Here is a 22,490-nt window from a genome sequence, read left to right as displayed (position 1 = left end):
ATTATATGACTCTGAAAAATTGCAGTGTGAACATGCTCACTAGAGACATCTTCAGTTTTGGCAGTTAAAATCTCCAAAGATTCCGTTGTCACTAAGTATGGAACTGAGAAGAGAAGCCTGTTTCTCCAGTGCTCTCAGAGACCTCCCTGCTGGCACCAAAGCAGCAGGGAGGAATAAGCTATCTGATTTGAATGCAGATGAGACAAGAGTCAGACAGAGAGGAAGCGGGAAGAAGTCTGGGGGTGGGTGGGGCTAGGAAAATGGGGAGCTAGTTGGCTGCTAAGGAGGGAAAGCTGAGATAGGACAAGGAGCTGGGGCAAGACAACAGCTGTAAGGACAAAGAGACTGGGACAAGGAACCAGGGAGAAAGCAGAAGGAGACAAGGAGATAGAGAGTGGTTAGAGTGGGGAGACAGACTGGACAAAGAGAGAGACCAGGACTAGAAATCAAATGACAGGGTAGGGGGAAGCATGGAAAGAGACTGCATGAGAAGCAAGGGGAGGGAGGGGACAGGGACTGGGACTGGATGGGCAGGCAAGGAGACTGGGATGAGGAGCTCGAAGGATGTGGGTGGGAAGAGACAGTAATGACATAGGTTGGAGGGATAGGGCAGAAAGGATTAAGCTTGAAGAGAGCGGATGGACAAGTCTGTGCCCATTAGAGTACACTCCCCTTCACAGCCCAGCATGGAAACAAGATATGCATCTCACCATTCCTCTGCTGTCAGCAAATATCAATGAAACCTTCTAGCAAAGGGTCTCTCTCTTCCCCTTCTAATACTGGTCCACATACAGAATGACAATGCTCTACTACTCCATTAGCTCAAGTGGCAGAGGTCTGTGCATGAAATCTAAAGGTTCCAATCATGCTAAAGGTTCCAATCCCCTCTTCATTCAGTGCGAGGGAAGGACCTGCTCTGGGAATTAATCAAGGTTGTGTGTAAGACTGCTCTCTGTTCAACCCTTGCCTTATTTGCAGCAAAAGCTGGAAGATCTGTAGTGAATGAGGCAAGAGACGTCAGAAACAGAAAGGATGGTCTCATGGTTAAACCAGTTGAAAGCTTCCCTGGAGAACTGGATTCTATCTCTGATATGGAACTGAATTCCTGTGTGATGCTGAGCAAGTCACTTAAGCTAAACTTTTCATAAGTGGTCACTAACTACATATTTCTAATTTTCTGGGAGTCCAACCTGAGATCCTGGGGACTGATTTGCAGAAGTGCTCCAACTGGAGTCTCAGGAGCTGTGCTTTGAACATATAAAGTGCTTCCTCAGGCAAGGATTTTTTTATTATTAATTATTATTATAATTATAATTGCCAATGTAATAATGCTAATTCGTAATTCTTGTGACAGAAAATCTTTAAATATATAAGATTTCTTTGTAGCATTTTAGTTAAATACCAATTCATCTAGGTTACTACAGATTTTCTGAGAAATAATCTTTTTTCAACAATGTGTGTGCAAAAGCAGATTTCCAACACACAGAGTCTGAATTTCTGAGATTGCAACATTACTAGGAGAAACTGGCATTTCCCATCAATGCAGTACATCTACTCTGCTGCAAGTCATCTGAGTTCAGGAGTACAGATTTGATCAAGCAAGTTATTGAAAGCCTCTGATGTATTTTTTAAATATTTCTTGTTTATTCCGACAATAAACTGTGCCTCATTTTTGTTTGTGCTGTGGTATTTCCTAGTAAATTTTTGCCTAAAAGGAAGGCTGTGTTTCCACTCTTTAAACCTGCTATTTCCAGATCAATTCTGGGACATGATTTCAACAACAAGAGAAAAACATTCAAGTCATTACGTGAGATAACGTACAAAAACAGCTTACCATCCTTTTTTATGGATACAGTATATTTGGCACCATTTAATGTTTGCAAATTTTACTCTCCCCAGCTAATGAAGCTCGTATGTGATAGCTCACTGGTGTCAGTTAACTAGGAACAGAGGTAAAGAACGTCTTTTCCCAAATGAGATAGTGTTGGATGGGTATATTTTCACTATCATTCAAAAAAGGTCCTTCTATGTGCATCCCTAACTAGACAGGACAGGACTCTACATCCTTCTGACATGACACCACATTTTTATATATACCCCTCAGACTGCCTACTTCTCCCCCACCTTTCACTGACATCCCCCAAATCTACTTCTTGTTCCCCTTATTCCTCTGACTCCTTAACTGTTTTCTGTCTAGTTCCCTAACACATTCCCTTTGTCTGAGGCCCTCTCCCAGCACGTCCATGTGGAGATATGAGGGTCTGGGGAAAAAACGGAAATTTTAGGAGGAAAATTTTTTTCTAGGTTTTTTTTTTCCTGAGGCCCGGTACGGAAAAATTGGAAATTTGGGGAAAAATTGAAAATCAAGTGTTATATGAAATATATTCTCAGAATAAACAGTGAAAGGAGGAGGAAAGAAGGAAAACTTGAGCTATTCTAGCACATCCAAGAATATATTAGTAACGATTTACGTTGTATATAAGACTGGTATGGTTAATTTTGTCTACAGTTATACTTGCATATATGATAATACACTATTAAAGAGTCTGGTGTTACTATAAAGTTTGGATATATACCCGAATTTACTGTTGATCCTTAATATTGTGCTCTGATAACAACATTACAGTTACATCATTTTCTAAACCTTTTCTCTAGAAACAGGAGTTTCTGCTGGGTCTGCATGACAATGTCAGGTCAGGTCTATTGGCATACAATTTCTGAGCCCAAAGGATACAGCCTTCTTTTTTTGTTTACAACAATACTGATGCTTTCTATTTTCAACATTTTATATGTTTTTCCCTGTTTGACAACAGGCAAAATGGCAACTACATTTGGCAGGCATATCCATCCCTAATACTAGATATATTTGTCATTATTATTCAACTCAAAGCTAGATCATTTGTATTTATTTCACAACTATACCAAACAGTACTTTTTATGTGCTAAATTCAATATATATCTCATTCTTTAAAAATGCAAGCGAAGTTAAGTTTTGATAAACAATTAACTACCTCAGATATTTCAACTTCTCAGAAAATTTCCACTTTTTTTCCCCCAAATGCCTTCAAAATTTCCAGAAATCTTACATCTCGAACTCCACACTCTCCTGTCTCTTGTCTGGCCCAAAAGGACCATAATAGTCTCCCTTCCCCCACCCCCAGCTCTACTGGAAATAATGGAAGGTAGCGGCTATTTTTGGCAGGGATGGCCTCACATTCACCTGCAAAGGTTAATAGAATATGGTGGCTGTGACACTTTAGGATCTTATGGCTGGGGGACAATTTAGGATATTATAAATACCAATATTGTAAAATTTCAATGAGTTATGCCAGGTATGCCATGTAATATGTCTGCAAAAATGTTACAATTTGCCAGATATGATAATCTCATTTATGTGTTTGTATCACCTCTGTTATGGATTATAGATATGTATGTATGTCTGTATTTCAAAAATTGTGCTATGCTTCTGGGTGACACCTCCAGACAGTTTGGCATCAGCTAGGCCTAGCCTTATTGATAGCCCATTAAGGACCATCAGCTATGCATTGACCCATTGAGAGAAGGCAAGGGATACACCTTATGACGCAGCAAGGCACAGAGGGCCATGCCTATGGACAGAACTCTAAGGCTTCCAAGCCATGTGCTGTGCAGCTTGTGTTTGGGACAAAGAAAGCACAAGCCGCATGGCAAAAGACTATAAAGGGCAGCTGCACCATCTCCATTTTGTCTTCAATCCTGCTTCTTACTTCTGGAGAAACTCTGCTACAAACTGAAGCTCTGAACAAAGGACTGAATGACCCATCCAAGCTGTGGATGTGTTCCAGAGGGACCTTTAAGCCAGCAAACTCACCACTACTGCTAGGACCCTCATGGACTTTGAATCTTTGTATGTATGGGATTGCTTTACCATTTAACATCTCTCTTCTTGTACTTTTTTCTTTATAATAAACCTTTAGGTTTAGATACTAAAGGATTGGCTGGCAGCGTGGTATTTTGGGTAAGATCCAAACCTATACTGACCTGGTGACATGACTGACCCTTTGGGGTCTGAAGAACATTTTGTATATGTGAGCAGAGTTTTTTTAAATAACTTCTCGCTGTACTGGACTGTACTGGACCTATGTGCTGACTGGGAGCCAGAGGACAGGAATGCAATAAAGAGGGCTATATGATTCCTCTTTTGCTTCTTGACAACCAGTGTGGGGGATCAGAAGCACAGTTTGTGACTAGTTGGGGAGTTTAACCTCAGTGTCACCCACTAGTCTTGGGAGTATCTGCTCTCCCTTTTGCAGCCTGCCCTGACCTTGCCATTTCCAGAGAGGGCTGCCCCAGGCACCACGAGTCACTGTGGCCATCTAAAAAAAAAACATCGAGGAGTACTTGTGGCACCTTAGAGACTAACAAATGTATTTGGGCGTAAGCTTTCGTCGTCTAAAACCCACTTCAGTAGATGCATGGAGTGAAAAATACAGTAGGCAGGTATATATACACAGTACATGAAAAGATGGGATTGCCTTACCAAGTTGGGGGGGGCGGGGTCAGTGCCAACAAAACAATTAAATTAAAGTGGAAGTGGGCTATTCTCAAAGTAGAATACCAACAGAGGAAAAATCACTTTTGTAGTGGAAATGAGGCCAATGTAACAAGGGTGGCCCATTTCAAACAGCTGACAAGAAGGTGTGAGTAACAGTAGGGGGAAATTAGTTTTTGTAGTGACCCATCCACTCCCAGTCTTTATTCTGGCCTAATTTGACGGTGTCCAGTTTGCAAATTAATTCCAGTTCTGCAGTTTCTCGTTGGAAGTTTTTGAAGTTTTTTTGTTGAAGAATTGCCACTTTTAAGTCTGTTATTAAGTGTCCAGGGAGACTGAAGTGTTCTCCGACTGGTTTTTAATGTTATAATTCTTGACGTCTGATTTGTGTCCATTTATTCTTTTGCGTAGAGACTGTCCAGTTTGGCCAATGTACATGGCCTTTGCACATGTACTCTCTCTAGAACACTCCCACATCTCCAGCAACTTTCTGAATACCACAATCAGCTTCAGCAATGGAACCCTACAGACAACTATATACAAGAAACCCACAGCTGTCCACGCTTACCTTCACAGATCCAGTAACCACCTCAAATACACCAAGAACTCGGTTATCAACAGCCAGGCACTCAGATACCACAGAATATGCTCTGAGGAGAAAGTGTGGGTTACACACCTTAACACAAACTTGCCTTCACCAAAGAAGGGAAGAGAAGAAGATCTCATCATGGAACAGGTCACGCAAATACCCTAAGAGAACCTACTTCAATACAGGGGGAAAAAACCCTCCAATTGCACTTCCCTGTTTGTCACCTACCACCCCACACTGGAACACATACAGGGTAACATCAAACAATGCAACCTATACTCAAAACATTAATTCACTGCACATCAGAAATCATGGACTTAATAAAGACATTGGATTTATGGTTTATTAAAACAATCAATAATCCACCAACCCGAACCCCCACCCCTTTTTGTCCTGTGATGGGCCACTTCTCCCTGAATGTTCTCTTACAATATGTGTTAACTACTTATGCTAAACAATCTGTTCCATCTTGTATTTAGCGATGACACTCTGAGTACCTTTCCAAGACCCGAAGAAAAGCTCCATGCAGCTCAAAAGCTTGTCTCTTTCACCAACAGAAGTTGGTCCAACTTCTTCTTTCAGGGTTGGAAAGAAAAGTGTTTTCAGCACTGGTGCAGGAGACCTATCAACTCTAGGGCTCTCAACATTTCCAACACAGGTGGAACTGAACCAGCAACAGTGACAATTTTTTGTAAATATTCCCTAGCATGGAAAAGATCTAAGAAACAATTTGCTTAGCATAGACAGGGCCTAGAGCAGACATTGCTAAGTATCTGCTTAGTCTCAAAAGATAAAGTGTAGGCTCTGTGACTCCCACACAACCACTCTGTCAGGCGATATTTACAATGGCTTGTAGCCGCATTGAAAAAAAAAGTAATGTGCAAAATATGCATTTCAGTCATTACAGAGAAGGGATTGGGAAATATGAAGGAACAATTCCAACACAAATGGCAGAAAAAACCTCCTTCCAGCCTAAGCTGCGAGACAGGAAAATCCTGCTTTGCAGAACTTGTAAACCCATGACAATCTGGAAATGGACAGCAGGGTATTGAGATAATATATTTGAAACTTCCTTGACACCACTTAAATTTTTGGGGTTTTTAGGCTGATATTGCTTAAGAAAATTAGCATTTAAATGTTCCCAGTGAAGCTCCCAATCTAACACCTCACTGAAGTAAACAAGGTGTGGGTGGAAAGAACAGTTCACACCTTTGATGCTGCAGGACATTTTCTGCAGTAATAATCATACTTGCTTGCCATTGTAAAGCACTCTATATTTGGAGAATGGCACAGACACTAACTAATTAATCCTCATACCACCCCTGTGAGGCAGGTCTGGATACACAGCTAGGCTGCGTTTACCTTGTGATGGTTATTTCGGAAAGGAGAAGGCTACTTTTATTTTTTAATCTAAGAAATCCTAGATTGTGAAGCAATAGAAGAATTTTCGAAAGAATTGAAACTGCAGAATCTCTTACCAGCAGCATTACTACCATGAAACCTAAGTAAAATTTACAAAACAGAACAAACAATAGAGGTAAACAGAGATTAAACTAATAATGGGATTCAGGCATTTTCATTCTCAGATACAAGAAGAATTTCTTGAAGGGCAAGAAATTTTATATATACACAAACAGTTTACACTACCCTTCTAAGCCACATTTAGGCTGTGTCTACAACAAGGAATTTTAGAGAAAAATATCCAACCACTGCTACCACTATTTCAGCTGAATCATTGTTAGCATCAGTGAGAGTCCTAGCATAGCTCAAAAGCAAGTTTGATTAATAGAATAGCAAAACACCAAAAGCAACTGAAACCTTGTTTAATTTTATTTTGTATAATTCCTAATGCAGAGAAAGCTTAAGAGGATAGTACATGATGGAGTCAAGCACCGTTTAGGGTGACCATTGCTTTCCTGCTTAAACTAAGGAGAGATCCGATGCAAAGAAGGAATTAAGTCTCGGGGAAAATTTTGTTTAAATTAAGCCAAGCACAGTTTTCTGTAATAATTTACCTACCAGAACAAAAATAATTTTATATATGTACTCTAAGTAGCATGTTCTACATATAAGAATTATGAAGGATCACATACTGATTCATGAACTAAGTGATATGTGTATGTATTAGTTTACACACATATACTATATATTTTTATGACCTATTATCTGTGCAGAGTTAGCACAAGTCTTTTCTGCGTTTAATCATATTTTTATGTATTACATTCGGTGTGTGAGGACTTTCATATAAAAGGGATTATATTCATGTAGTTGGTGTACGAATTATGTACAAACAATATGGTATTTATATGCATTCACATGTGCTTTACATATAATTTTTGTTTGACATAGGTGAAGTCTCTATAGCAGGGGTGGGCAAACTTTTTGGCCCGAGGGCCACATCTCCATGTGGAAATAGCATGCAGGGCCATGAACATAGGGCTGGGGCAGGGGGTCGGGGAGCAGGAAGGATGCGGCAGGGGGCTCAGGGCAGGGGTTTGGGCTCTGGCCCAGCGCCGCTTACTTTGAGCGGCTCCAGGGTGGCAGTGGTGCACAGTGAGGTTGAGGCAGGCTCCCTGCCTGCCCTGGCCCCATGCCACTCCTGGAAGCGGGCGGCACCACGTCTCTGCAGTCCCTGGGGGAGGAGGGGCAGAGGGCTCCACGCGCTGCCCTCGCCTGCAGGTACCTCCTCTGAAGCTCCCATTGGCCATGGTTCCCCGTTCCCGGCCAATGGGAGCTGTGGGGGGGCAGTGCCTGGAGGCAAGGGCAGCACGCAGAGCCCTCTGTCCACCCCACCCCCTGTTTCCCCAGGGGCCGTAGGGACGTGGTGCTGGCTGCTTCCAGCAGTGGCACAGGGCCTGCGGTGCCGTGGAGGGGAAATCCCGTGGGCCGGATCCAAAGCCCTGCTCTATACTGTAAAGGAACTCCCCCTTTTCCATCCTACTGTTGTAGCTGCAGTAATGTGCACCAGCCTTCAGGAAAGGAAGAGTCGCTTGAAGTATCAAGGTGGATGGAAGTGGTTACAGGATGTGCCCAGTAAAACAAGGATTTTTCCATGCTTTCCTATAATTTTCTTTACCCTATGTACACTGTAGGACTACCATTTTCAACAATGGTTGTGGATGGAGTTGTACTTGGGTAAATCTACATTAGGAGAAATGAGTTTCTTAAAAACAAGTTGAAAATGATTAGTAGGTGCTAGCTGGTTGAGTTGAACCCTTGGCTTGCATGTACTGAAGTATAGATTTGCCTTCACTGCATTACACCAGACTTTTAGAATGAGTTAGTAAGAAACCACTAGCTATTGTGTTCTAAAAATAAGCCACGCTACCTTTTCTTTTACCTTAGACCAGTGGTTCTCAAACTGTGGGTTGGGACCCCACAATGGGTCACAACCATGTTTTAATGGGGTCACTAGGGTTGGTGTTAGACTTGGTGGGGCCCGGGGCTTCAGCCGATGCCCAATGGCTTCACCCTCGGCAGCAGGACTGAGGTTACATGCCCCCCGTCCAGGGCTGAAGCCCTTTGGCTTTACCCCCCACCACCACCCAGGGCTTTGGCTTGGCCCCTCCCCCACCAGCCCACCCAGGGTGGTGTGGCTTGGGCTTTGTCCCGTCCCCCGTCCCTCCTGGGGGTCCTGTAGTAATTTCTGTTGTCAGAAGGGGGTCACAGTGCAATGAAGTTGGAGAACCGCTGGCCAAGACAAACTCTCTGATACCCATTGTCAAACACAGCAGGATTTCCTACTGTAGGCAGAGTGTGCGTGCTTTGCTTTTTTGCTTTGGAGTTCTCTCTCATTTCTTGCCAGGTTGCTCCCTCAAATTACATTTGTTCTTCTGGGAAACGGGAGGGGAAGAGAAACATTGCTGTACTTATTTAAATATGAAGTTAAATACAGTAAGGGAAAGAGCACGTATGTCAGGTTAAAAGGTAACAAAATCCTAGAGATGCACACTGGATCCCTCCAGGGACGGCTTGTTCACGAAAGGAAGAGTATTGCCTGTAACGGCTGACATGAAAGAGAAGGCTCTGCAGAACAGCACCAACTCTAGTACACTGAGTATTTGAATACCGGATAGTGTTTTTCCCCAGATGTGTCTGAAACAACTGAAAAAAGGGGAGTGACAAAGTACAATCAAAACTTGACTCATGAGTGAGGGAGAAAGCCTACTTGCAGCTAAATAAGTGACACTGAAAATTAGATTCTACCCACTCAGTCCTTTGTGCTCAAAAAAGCAGATTTTTTGTTGTTCTTGTGTTGTGTTTTGATTTTCTTTAGGTTTTTTAAAATTTAATAAACCAAGAATTTTTACTAATCAAAAGGGACCCCAATGAGAATCCCCCCAAAAGGCAACCCAGAAACAAAGTGCATAATTCCAATGCAGAACAAGAACCCGAAATCGCAAACCTGTGTCACTGCTAGCGGTTTCAATCCCTCAATAAAGGGAGCTGATATAATTATGAATACCCTTCTGGTTGCCGCCCTCAGACTACCAATATCATCTCAGTCATTATTCATCTGGACTTCAGCCAGCTAGCTCAGCCAAATCCCAGCTTCCAGTAAACACTATCATTCATTACACTACATGAGACAAATTAGAGACAATGAAGTTGGGTACCATCTGCATGCATCTTACAGACAGGAGATGCATATTTTTATAGTAACCCATTCAACTCAGTAATAATTGCTATTAGCTGATAAGCTTGATAAATATTTACAAATATCAGAAAAGGTTAATCTGCCAAATGTAACTTGTCTGTAGAAAGATTTAGTATTTACTCTAGTTCCCCCCGCCACCCTTTCCACAGAAATTTTATCTTGTAGACTTTTCAAAACTTAGCTCGGTGCCTCATATTGGAATAATTTGAAACAGAAAAGAAATTCTAAGAAGCGAGTTCATTTTGACTGTAGCTGAAGTCTGACCACAGAATTACCAGTTTATTCCATTTCCCAGAAGTCTTTGTTAAATTATAGGATTAAATTATATAAATTCATATAAAATTATCCCAGTTGGATGGACTATGCACTTCTAAGCATCACACATAACCAAGTGTCCATTTACAATTATATAATGGGACTGTACAATCATTATGCTATTTCTGCATAATGTTACTGGCCAAAATGCCTTGTTAAGACGTGACAAAAACGCAAAACACAAGAGCAAAACAAAAACAAGAGCAAAAAAGCTTGACATGACATCCATATAGCATCCATCTTTTAGCATCCATAAGCCTTCTCATAACCTCATTTTCAAGATTTCACATTTTTTATATTAACAGAGTAGAATAAAGTGAGATAACGCTTGGTTTGCGTGCAAGAGGGCTAAATTTAGGATTGATATTAGTAATACCTACTAACCTGCATCTGCCATACTTCCTTCAGTTATGATTTTAGATCTCTCAAGCTATGAAGGCTCTGGCCTGACCAATATGGGCAGACATTATAGCCATACTTCAATTCTCACAGCTCTCTTAGGGCTACCCCATCGTATAAATTGTAGCTCACCCAAGTGGTCCTATTGAAGTCAGTGAGCTAATAGGTAAGGATTACTGCAAATGTAAAGGATTGTAGGATCAGCTCCTGATGATAATCTCCTCAGAGCAGGGTCCCCTGCCTTTTGTCAGTCTGTAAACACAGTGCACATCTATGGCAGTTTAGAAATAAAATAAGATATACCTATGGGTGTGCTAGTATTAAACATTTCTGTGAATTGGTGGCAATTCATGCTTGAAAAAAAAAATGTGTTAAGCAAGATTTCACAACCAAATGCTTTCTGTTAGAGGTAAAATTCCCCACAGGGGAGAGAGCCTCTAAATTCTATCCTATTTTATGGAAATACTTACAGCATGCTCAGCACCATAGTATCTGAACACCTTCTAGGAGTGCATTAAGCAATGTGACTAATTTCACTCACTTGTGGTTAGGGTGACCAGACAGCAAGTCTGAAAAATCGGGACAGGAGGTGGGGGGTAATAGGAGCCTATATAATAAAAAGACCCAAAAATCGGGACTGTCACTATAAAATCGGGACATCTGGTCACCTTACGTGTGGTTCGTTCTCTCACCCTCTCCCCAGTTTGTGTCCAGACCAGTGTTGTTGTTTTTTCTTTTAATATATCACCATGGGGTTATGTTAGAGAAGGCAAGGGCAAAGAAGTGAGCCTTGCTCTTAGAGCTGAAGAGGGTGAGGTTTTTGATGGTTCCAAGCTGCTGTGGGATTTTGTTTCCCAACCTTGAATCAACACCCGAGAAAACTCTGTCTCCTGCACAAATGAGTTTTGCTTTAAGACCCTTTGCATCATATAAGCCCTGAATATGTGGCTTTGTAATGCTTAAGTTATGTGGAGGGCTTACATACTTATTCGGGTCCCTCTTCACAAGGGTCAATTTCACTTTTATGTGACTAAAAAACATGTACTAGTAGAGGTGGTACTAGTCCACTGGGGGCCCTAAGCAGGAATATTTTGGCCCCCCACACACACACAATTAAAAGCGAATAGGTGGCCACCTTGAGCTGCTCGGGGTTCTACGCAATTACTTAGTCTGGTTTTTGTCTTTGTGATTTTTGAAGTGAGTTTGTTTAGCTACTTTGCTCCTTTAACATGTTTGTCTATTGTGAGTGCTACTGGGCTAATTTTCTGACAATACTCCAGGACTGCTATTTTTAACAGACAAGACTTCAGCTATATAGTTTTCAGTTCTTTTCTGTGAAAGATTAATCATCATCCTATTTCAATCATTGTTATCCTTTCATATCCCTCTTTGGTTGTTAATGCACATTCGTGTAACCATTAAAAGGGTGGCAGACTCGAGCACACATTTGGCAGAAATATCTCAACAATAATTTTAGATTTTTTTTAAAGCAAATCAAATTAACTAAATAAGTTACAAGCATATTACATATTTGTGTTATACTGAGATCTTGAGTAGTAACAAAATTATACTGAGAAATATGCCAGTGATATCACATGCTTCTCCTTCCTTAGTTCTCAGTAAAATACCAATTATTGACCTTAAAGTACAGCAAAGACAGAAAATGCCAGGTGCCCTATAACAAAATAATTTTAGCAAACTCTGTCTGTAAAATGCCCATATTTTCTGACTTGTTTCAGTTGGTCAAACAATCAACTTCTTTGATCTGGTGGTTAGACTAACTATCTCCATCGTTCTGCACGGGACAGGGACTGACACGTGCTAGGTTATTCTGGGCAAAGCTGGATAAGACAAGACATGCTCCTTGGTATCAGTTACCTGAAAAGGGAAAAGCTATCAGAATCAAATAGCTCTTTGATAGTAAGTTTACTGTAAGGGAGACCCCATGTACACTGGCCTGCGAACAAAATTAGCTGAACACTACACGTTAAGTTAACTTCATTTCTAAACTAATGAGTCCATACTGCTTTGTCCAACTGAATTAATACTGAATTATCTGAAGCTGCTTTACAATATGTTCATTTAAATTCTGTGCCCAGACCAATTTAGACTGGGCTGAAGTGTTCCATTTTCTAACTCATCTATTACAGGTAAGTAAAACTATATGAAAATGCTAAGGAACATAATTGTACAAACAAATATAAGATGACTGATGCAACTTCTTTGGCAGAATTCTTGCCCCATTGAGGTCAATGGCAAAACTCTCACAGACTTCAGTGGGGCCAGGATTTCATCTCCAATCTTTAAAATTGAGAACTCACTAAATCAGGGACTGTCACTGTTCTACCTGCTTGTGCAGCGCCTAACACAATGATGCCTTTATACCTCTAGATTAGAGCTGGTCAAAAAATATAGTAGTTTTTTGTGGGAATTTTTTAAAAATGTTTTTCCCCATTCTTTGTAGAAATTTCCCATTAAAAGTTTTCATTTCTTTTTTAATTGAAACATTTTAAGTTTTCAGCAAAATTTTTCTGATTTCAGTTTCCAGTTCATAGAAAACTGGAAGACATCAAAAATGAAATTATTCTATTTTTCTTGGGGGAAAAAAAAGACAGATATTTTTCATTACAATTACTTTGATGAAAAAAATTCACATCAGCTCTACTCTAAATACTAATGTAATAGTAATGATAATAATGTAAAAGTCTGATGTTAAAAATTAAGATGTACTACACACTTAAAAACAGAAAGAGAAGACAAATAATATACTTTAAAATTAATTATTCATATAAAATATTACAAAAACACACATATTGATAGAAGTTTAAATCACTATGGATTTTGGCTTAGTTCATGAGTAGAATTTACCTTTCTATGTGAAAACCAACCCTGTTCAGATGGTTTTAAAGTCACCCTAAGTTTCATATTTCACAGTTAATACCAAATATTGGTTCTGACTCACTCTCCTCAGCTCTAACTTCCCATCTGTATTGTATACATGCATTTTGGATCCATTTTGATTTAACAGACCCATTTCAAAAACATAGTCCAGAAACATGAACGGCTGAAAACACTTTAGGTTATCACAAATTATCGTAGATAGATCTTCCTCCACCTTGATTAAAGCTCTCTACAGTTTACTAAGGGGAAAATCTCATCCTTTCCTATGAGCCTATAGAAGGGCACTTAGCCACATACAGTTCCACTGTGTGCAAGATTTGTAAAATCTGTGTATATAATCCACACCTCATGTGTGCCACAAGAGCTCAGCTCTGCTGGAGCTCTGTTAGTGCTGTTGTGTCTGAGCAGTAGGATCAGGGGATCCATCCCTGTGTGTATCAGTCAGCCACACACCTTCATGTAATTGAGTAGGAGCAGAACCTGACATGGGCTACAGTATCAGATGTGATGTAACTCTAGTGCCACTCTACAGGTTGATGGAGGGGAATAACCTCTACCATTGCCGGACCTCCCTCGGCCCAAAACGCACTTATTCACAGTTACTGCGAGGAGACAATTTCCCCCGAGGCATTTCAGTCTTTTTAAAAATCAAAAACAACATTAACACAATATTAGTCATATCAGTGTATAATTAAAAATTAGTGTGAATATTCTATCTTTACTTTCGCTGTCCTAGGCAGAAAAAAATTACTTCCATATATACTGGCCAAGACAATTGCCATGAATTTCCTGGGTGATGGGGAGACAAAGACTGCTCCCTTTCCAGAAACTGCAGAATGCAACATTAGACATTCCACAGTGTGTGCAACTGTCCATTCCCAAGGGTAGAGTGACTCCATACAGCTCGACTGCTTTAGGCTGCAATTTGGCACAAAGGAATGACCTCAGCTGAGATAACTTTCCCTTTCCACTGGCATCCTAGCACAGAGCAGACTATTCCCCAGCTAACCGAGTAACAGTCACATAGGGAAGAACTGTAAAATGCTACTACTTAGCATCTATGAATGTGCCTCTTCTCTGACGATGCCCAACATCACACAGCGACTCAATGGTTTAGCCAGCACTGGAGCACAGAGGACCTATCTCACAGCCCCTCTGCCTTAAGCAATTCCACCCAACTCTCCCTCCCAGTTCCAACACATCAGACTCTCAATTACTGAAAGCTATAGAGAGGAAAAGAATAGAGGAAACATGGTACAACAACCCCCTTCTCCCTTATGTTGGGGAAGAGAAGCTCTCCTGGAATCAGGAGCAACTGACAAGAGAAATATGACATCTAGACTTTCTGGACACTCTCTTCAATTCCTCCTCTCTCCCCTCTCCACACTCTAAAGGCCTTGTCTACACTGCAGAATTACCTATCAGTGGCCAGTCACCAGACTAGCTGCCAAACCCTAGTGTAGACAGCCAAATCTGCTATAAGCCATGATCTGCACCCACACAGCTTACCTCAGCTTGAAACTAGTGCAAGCTGCACCAGATCAAAGGTATAACAAGAGCCAATGGCTGGAAGTTGAAGCTAGATGTCAGACCGGAAATTAGGCATATACTTTTAACAGTGAGGGTAATTAACCCTCACTGAGGATGACTGGGAGAATTTATCAAAGTTGGTGGTAGATTCTCCAACACTGGCAATTTTTAAATCAAGATTGGATTATTTTATTTTATTTTTATTTTAAGATACCCTCTAGTTCAAAGATACATTATTTTGGGGAAGTTGTATGGCTTGTGTTATATACAAGGTCACATAGGACAATCACAATGATCTCTTCTGGCCTTGAATTCTATTAATCAAAATGGAGCTTTTCCTGCTTAAAATAGGAATTTAAACCAGTGTACTTCTACTGGTTGCTAGGCTCTGATGGATCTAACCATGGTAAAACCCCAGAATAGCCAAAGCCTAAGTAAACTCTTTTAAAAATATATGGATTTCCAGACAATAGAACAGTCTAAGGTCATCCATCTTTCCAAGAACAGCTGCACAGCAGTTAGCGTCATTAGAATTTGCTTACATTCATTAAAAAAAGTTACAATGTAATTTGAAATACTCAGACCCCAACAACACACTCACTACTGGATTTTTAAAAATTCCTTAATTTTGTTCGCAAGTAAATTTATCTTCTCTGGTACAAAACAAAAACCTCAATCCTGGGCTGAAACAACATATATCATCCCAGAGCTAATTTTTACAGCCAAGTTCTCTCTGAAGATGCTATTACAGGGGCACTGACACTATTTTAACTATAAAAGCCATCCTTATAACCAAACATTTGCGGAATAATTACCACTACTTCTATCTAGCACAAGTAGTTTAAATTTGAATAAGCTTCTCTGCCAGGTGTGATGTGATATAACCCATGCTATAAAGGAAGTGCAAGTGCTCCACTCTTTAGCCTCATTCATGATGAAGGAATCTTTTAGTGAAAGCAGGGGATGAGCACTTGAATGTATGCATTATAAGATCTGGAAATGGAAATCAGGATTTCCCCACAATAACTGGAGAAAACTCCTTTCCCCCCTACTGCCTTCCCCCACTCATTTCTGCCAGTCACAACTACAACATGAAAACAATTACAGGTAGTGGTAAAGCAGAGTGCCAAAAGCTTGCCCAGACATAACTCCTGCCATCAGTGGCAGTTTTGCCAAACAAAGTAGAGGCCAGTCCCGCAAACCTTGTTTATGCAAGTAGCCCTTTTACTGGGTCAGGTTCTTACAAGGTGTGAATCAACTACCATTATCAGACCAAGGTGTTCTGCACCTTATATCTAAAATGTATGTTGTGGGTTTTTTTAAAAAAAAAAGCATTTCAGAGTTGTTAAGCATTTATACGAAGGAGACAATTTTAGGGGAAGATCAAAAATATGACTTATAATGGAACCCAGTTTAAAACTGTGAAGAAGCAGCTGCTTCTCCAAAATGCTTGTTACTTAAGCTTGAAATGCTTTATTTTCAAAACAGAGCAAATTCCCTCCAAAATTTTATATAATAAAATTTCATAGGAACTATTTTTTTTTAAAAATTGCAAAGTGGAAGCTATGTTCCACAGAACAAGTATAGAAACAAATGTTAAATTAATTTGTCCAACGAGGGCTAAAACCTTGATTATGACAAAGATCCAATACAAAATTGAATGATAAGATCCTTGTTTTATTGTTATTTGTGTTTTTGTTTTAGAGACTTTAACTTACATTTAACAAAGCACAAAAATTTACATTAAAGATTTGAGTTCTCTTCTTAGACTATAGGAACAAGTATCATCCTTTTGTAGTCTCCTGCTTCCAATTAATTAAAACTAAAATTGCTGTTGTTAGAAAGTAGAAAGGGGCCTATATTTCCAACGCACATTAGGATGGAAATACTTAAGAAAAATTAACAGTGAGGTAACCATCCAACACATTCACAATTTGGAATTTCATATTTGCTTTTAAAAATCACCAGCTTGAGATGACACCTGAATTTTTTCAGAGGATTATTAAAACCTTATTTACTAAGGAACATAAAAACGTATGGGAGTTTTTGCTGAATAAGGTGCTACTCAGCATCAACAAGGGTGGCCAAATATGACCCTAAGTATTTCCACAGAACTTAGTGCCCTTTGATTTCTGTTCTGCGGGTACTTAAAGAGTTAAACAGCAGCCTTCTTCGTATTGCTGTACTTTCTGGCATTGTGTAACCATGCAAGGGATTATGAGAAGCACTAGTATTTTTTTAATATCCAATTCACTCCCCTCTGATTGCAACATCTTAATATTACATTCTGATTAATCGTGGTTGAATGCTTTGAATTCTGCAGCAGATAAAGTACAGTACATTTCCCAGTTTAGGAACTTACATTAGAGCAGTGCTATTCTTCTACCAATTAAACATGCATGGAAATCTACTGCTCTGAGCATTTACCGTTACATTTGGGAAACGTAAAAAAAAAAAAAAGTTAAAATATGGAATTAATCATTTCCTGTTCATCTTTTATGTTAGTCTGTAAAGCATGTGATTTTGTACATGTATTGTTGTACTCATATCAAAATTGTCCTTTATGAATCAGTAAGCAAAGCAGTACTTTTTTCAGTGAGGGATGTGTGATTTTGGGATGAGTATTTATTTATTGACTACCCAGCGTATTTTCATTCCTCTAATTTGACTCAGTGGTCTTCTCTCCGAATATTAAAGATCTATTTCAAACTTCTTTATGAAAGAGCAGGAACCTTGCAGTTAATTTTTTAACTTACACTAAATAAAGTTTGGTTTGATAACAGTTGTTTAAACAAAGGAAGTTTATGTTGAAAGTTTTTGCTACTCTTAGTAAGGCTTCAGTCAACGTTAAAAATGAAAAGGAAGACCGAGTTAAGTTTGTGAGGAGAACATGCCATGCCATGCAGAAACAAAAATACAGCATTGCACATACTTGAAATTTCAGCATGCATGGTTATTTTAACTACTTATTGTGAATGAATCTTTACTGCCTCCTGCCTTAGGAGCCCGATGCAATCAAAACTTTCTTGCAGGGGCTTACTTAATTTTTTGATACAACACTGAAGTTGAAATAGACAATTAGTTTTCTGAAGCATTTCTCAGTAAAAGGCTTACATAGATCATATATTAATTTGAAATATATTAATATTTGAAATATTAATTAAAATGAAAAACACATTATATGATACATTTTATGAACTAACATGCTATTCTCCGGGGGGGACCGGGGGTGTATTCACACTACAAAAGTCACCACTCCAAGAGTATTTTTCCATCAAACATTTAGTTTAATTATTCCCTCTCTAGTAAATATTTTATATTGTACATGTACACTAGTAAAAAGTTGTTTTGTTTCAAGGCCACCATGCATTCTGTTCTGTAAACTACATTATAGTAAGCTATCTTGATCTCTGAATAAGCACACCTTGCTGACTGTAACAAGGGTGCAGAGTTACTGATGTATGCAGATAAATATTTGTCATGTTATTTACTTGTATTTTTTTTTTCTTTTTTTGGTGTGGGCTAAGGGGACCGGCAAAGAAAGAGTTGGAACTCATTTTAGCAGTCTTTAGCACAAGATTTCTTTTGTCATGATTCATAAGAACTTTCAGAGACTGCCCTGGCATTCCCAGTAAAGAAAAGATAGATATACTTTACCAGTGCAGAAGTTCATAAGTGCTGAGGAATCACATACTGAAGCAAGACAAGGCAAGCTGTCTTCCATTCTTGTCACCTATGTTACAAGTACTATAAAACCAGTTGTTTCTATGTTTCTTGCTGCCTTCCCAGATAGTTTCAGAGTAGATCCCAGCTCTGTAAATCTGAAGGCATACTTTGAATTCTGAGGAAATCCTCCCAGTCCAGATGGCCCACCACAAAGCACTTCTGTGTTGGCACAAATAAAAACTCCTTAAGATAGGTCTCCTCCTTCTGCCTCTCTTTGCACTCTGAGCAAGAGGAAAGCTTCTGCTTTTGAGAGAGAGAGAGAGAGAGAGAGAGAGGCAAAAGGGGGTGGGATGCAGACAAAAATCTGAGACTGTTTCAGGGAGTGGCTAAATCTCAGACATCAGAAATACAATAATAAAGGCACTCACTAACCCATGCACTACAGCAATTTGTCACAGTGCATGAGCTATCAATTAAAGATCTCAAATGTTACAACTCTGTTACCTCTGTTTTAGCAAAAGTCCGAGGAATTCACAGAATTCTTACTAACTAGTTTTCAAAATAAGGGGAAAAAAAGAAAAAAAAAAGGCTACTGTTTCTACACAATAAGGGTCCATTCCTACCCCCATTTAAATCAACAGGAGCAAAATTGGGCTCTTAATTTAGAGACCTGTACCTCTGCTATTTCTCCTTCAGATTAAGCTATACTGCCACTTGTCCTCAATGCGTGCTAATCCACAGGTTTTTCAGATTAGTTTTTACAAAATTAAAAAAGCAACAACTGAATTTTTATTCACCTACATAGACCCTGAACAAACAATTATAGTTAAGAATAACTAACTAGGAGGATTTCCAATGTTGCATTTTTAATAACTGGAAAAACAAACAAAAACAGTGTAAATGAAAACCCAAAGTGTGTTTGATCATGTATTACAATCAATAAAAATTTTAACTGCAGCCAAACAATGCATGAGAAAATGGAAGTGATATACCAATTTTTGGTATTTTCATACCATCTCTCTCAAAATTAAAAAGTAATGCTACCATTGGCAATATGCTTATAGGCTCTATTTTACAATAAACTGAAGTGTAATATCCTAGTTTAAAACTAGCTGCTTTTGCAATGCTATCATTCCATTAAGTGTGAGAGAACTCATATTACAAATGCATTACAGTCTATTTAATATGACCATGCTTTTGTCTGTCTTGCAAAACCAAGTAGAGCCAGATGAGAACTAATGAATGCAACATGTGCTCATTCTTTTGGTAGCTGTGCCTGAAGCCAACTGGCAAAATGAATACAGTAAGATAAATGTCAAAACAAAGGAATCGCTGGTTACATATTGCATATATTTTCCCTTATATCTCTAATATACTTTAAATAATCTAGCACTTTCAAAGCTTTGCAGAGCCATAGAAAGGCAAAAGTTAAATACCTGCAGCAAAAGAGAGACTAAAAAGAGTAGGGTATCAGAAACAAAAGCACGCTGGGGTCCAGTCTCACCATTCAAAAGGCAATGGGCATGTGATACTGTCTGAGCTGCATCCGACGAAGTGAGCTGTAGCTCACGAAAGCTTATGCTCAAATAAATTGGTTAGTCTCTAAGGTGCCACAAGTATTCCTTTTCTTTTTGCGAATACAGACTAACACGGCTGCTACTCTGAAACCTGTCTGAGCTCTGAACATCTCTCACTCCTCTAATGTGAATTGTTCTTCAAGAGTTTGTGACAACACATTCTTAAAAGTAAAAATAATACACAAGAGGATGTTTTTCAAACTCAAACTCCCTGAGCTAGTCGATTCCAGCAAAAATATGTGCCTTGTAGCTACTCCTGAAAGCTTCCCGTTGTGGAAGGAAAGAATTTACCTTATAAGAGATTAAAACAGAAATAAGCAAAAGATCAGATGGGCTATCACCAGGACATGCAAGTCTACACAACTCTTGCACCAGTAAGCAGAAGGTAGAATGGGAAATCACCTGAGAAACTAGATGGTGGTGAACTGCTGAGACAGGGAATCACTTAAAACCCCACTCCACCCCTGTTTCTTGTAACATCATTAAAGAGAACAAAAACAAGCAAAACTGAAATTCAGAATACAACATTTGGGCCAACCAACAGATTGTTGGGTTTGCTAAGTGGTACAGAACAGAGGGGGAGGTGAAGAGAGACCTAATTCCCTACTTTTAAAATTGCTCTTGATGATCATAAAATATAACCAATTGTACATGATAAACAGGAGACACCCAACTGAAACAAGGCTTTAAACAATAAATTAACTTTGGATTGTTGGATTTCTAGGATAAAGGCAGAATTCTTGTTGCAGGACGCAACTAAGAGCTTGTATTGTGCATATGGGAAATTAAATGCTAATGTTTCCAGATGTATGACCTTTGACACAAACGATTTTTAGTTCTGATGAAGAGGGATTTCTTAAAAGAAAACAACAACAAAATCCCCCACTATGAAGCTACATTAATGCAGTATTTCCAACTAAGCTCACGACCTACCACTAGGGTTGCCAATTTTGGTTGGACGTATTCCTGAAGGTTTCATCACATGACATAATCTTTAATTAAAGATTAATCTTTAATTCCTGGAGACTCCAGGACAATCCTGGAGCGTTTGCAACCCTACCTACCACCCACCAGAGCAAAAAGTGTATTTCCTGAGGAAGCAAAGCACACTTAAAGCACTCCTTAAAGAAGCAAAACACACTATTGGAATACAGAGCTCAGAATATAATTTTGAATAGAGTTTGAAGTAAAACAGTACATTTTTCGGTCCTTGTCTTAAACTGTTTATTGTTGAAATGGTTTGCTTAAAATGACTGTTGACCATGCTGGTCAACAAGATGGCTATGCCGTTGTAGGTGTCTGATGGTTAATTATATAAGGACTCTCAAAATTCTGTGCACTCGGTGTGTGTGGATGGATGGGGCAATGAGAATAACTAAATACTCTGCAAGGAATGACAGCACAACCACTCCAGGACTGCCATTCTGCCCTGCTCCCCTAATCATCCCTATACTGGAGATGGGGCTTACTAATGAATATGTGTAGTTCTGAATCCACTGGCCACTTTCCAGCCCTCCCCCAACCTGCTACACCTTCAAAACAACACTGTACAATAGGGTGGAGCCTTCTCCGAGTATAGCTGCACACAAAGAATCCTACATCCTGTGCCTCTTTCCAGTCACCCAGTGGAAGTCTATCAGTTCCATTGCCTGTCTGGCCTTCTGCACCTGTGCAAAGGGGAACAATATTTGCCATAAACATATTCAAGTTATAGCTAGTCTGATATACATCTTCCCTTTTGCATATCATCTGATATTGCTGACTTGACTCATGGCACTAATGCCAGTCATTGCAATATGATCTTTGATTCCATACAATGTGTTCATTATAAAAAAATGGTATGAACAGTTACAACCCCAGTATTCATACAAATCCACCTGCTTCCCATTAATTTCAGGATCCAGACAAATCTTGTTCTCTTTGGCTTTAAAACCCTCATGGACGAGGTCTTGCTTATCTCATGAACTTTGCCTCTTAAGTGCCTTCCACCCTTCTAGCTGGGTCCTTAATCTGTCGCTTCAAACAATTACACCACTCCTAGTGCAAGAGCTTTCTCTTTTGCAATTTCTTTGCACTCCACAGAGTCTTTTCCATTTCCAGCTCTTCAAAGCTTTTCACTCTTAACAATCATCTCTTACTTTGTTTCTCCTCCTCTCTGCTATTATTTAACTCTGGGGTGCTGACACTTAAAATTAAAAAGGTCGTAGAGCAGTTTTTAAACTAAACGGCTGGGGGAAAGCCGACAGGTGCAGAGGAGCATGTGGTTCGGACAGCGATATCCCTTAGGGGAGGATCTATTAATGGAGATTCCCTAAGTCCTAGTAA

At 39.6% G+C, this 22,490-nt stretch overlaps 1 protein-coding gene across 6 annotated transcripts in view; it reads right to left on the bottom strand.

Annotated features, from left to right (window-relative positions):
* The window catches only part of EML4 (EMAP like 4), a 248,182-nt gene that overhangs the window by 125,557 nt on the left and 100,135 nt on the right, over positions 1-22,490 (bottom strand). For 2 of the 6 annotated variants that reach the window (XM_074949342.1, XM_074949343.1), the window contains exon 1: positions 18,580-18,957. The exons of 2 other annotated variants lie outside the window; for them this stretch is intronic. In XM_074949342.1, the coding sequence (XP_074805443.1) occupies positions 18,580-18,646 (67 nt within the window). In that variant the 5' untranslated portion in view covers positions 18,647-18,957. Of the gene's footprint in view, positions 1-18,579; positions 18,960-22,490 lie in introns of those variants that run through there. 2 more of the 6 variants (XM_074949339.1, XM_074949338.1) reach the window with 2 other exon arrangements.

This window comes from Natator depressus, chromosome 3, assembly GCF_965152275.1.
Source record: "Natator depressus isolate rNatDep1 chromosome 3, rNatDep2.hap1, whole genome shotgun sequence".
NCBI classification, from domain to species: Eukaryota; Metazoa; Chordata; order Testudines; family Cheloniidae; genus Natator; species Natator depressus.
This window is presented reverse-complemented; position numbering and strand designations above follow the sequence as displayed.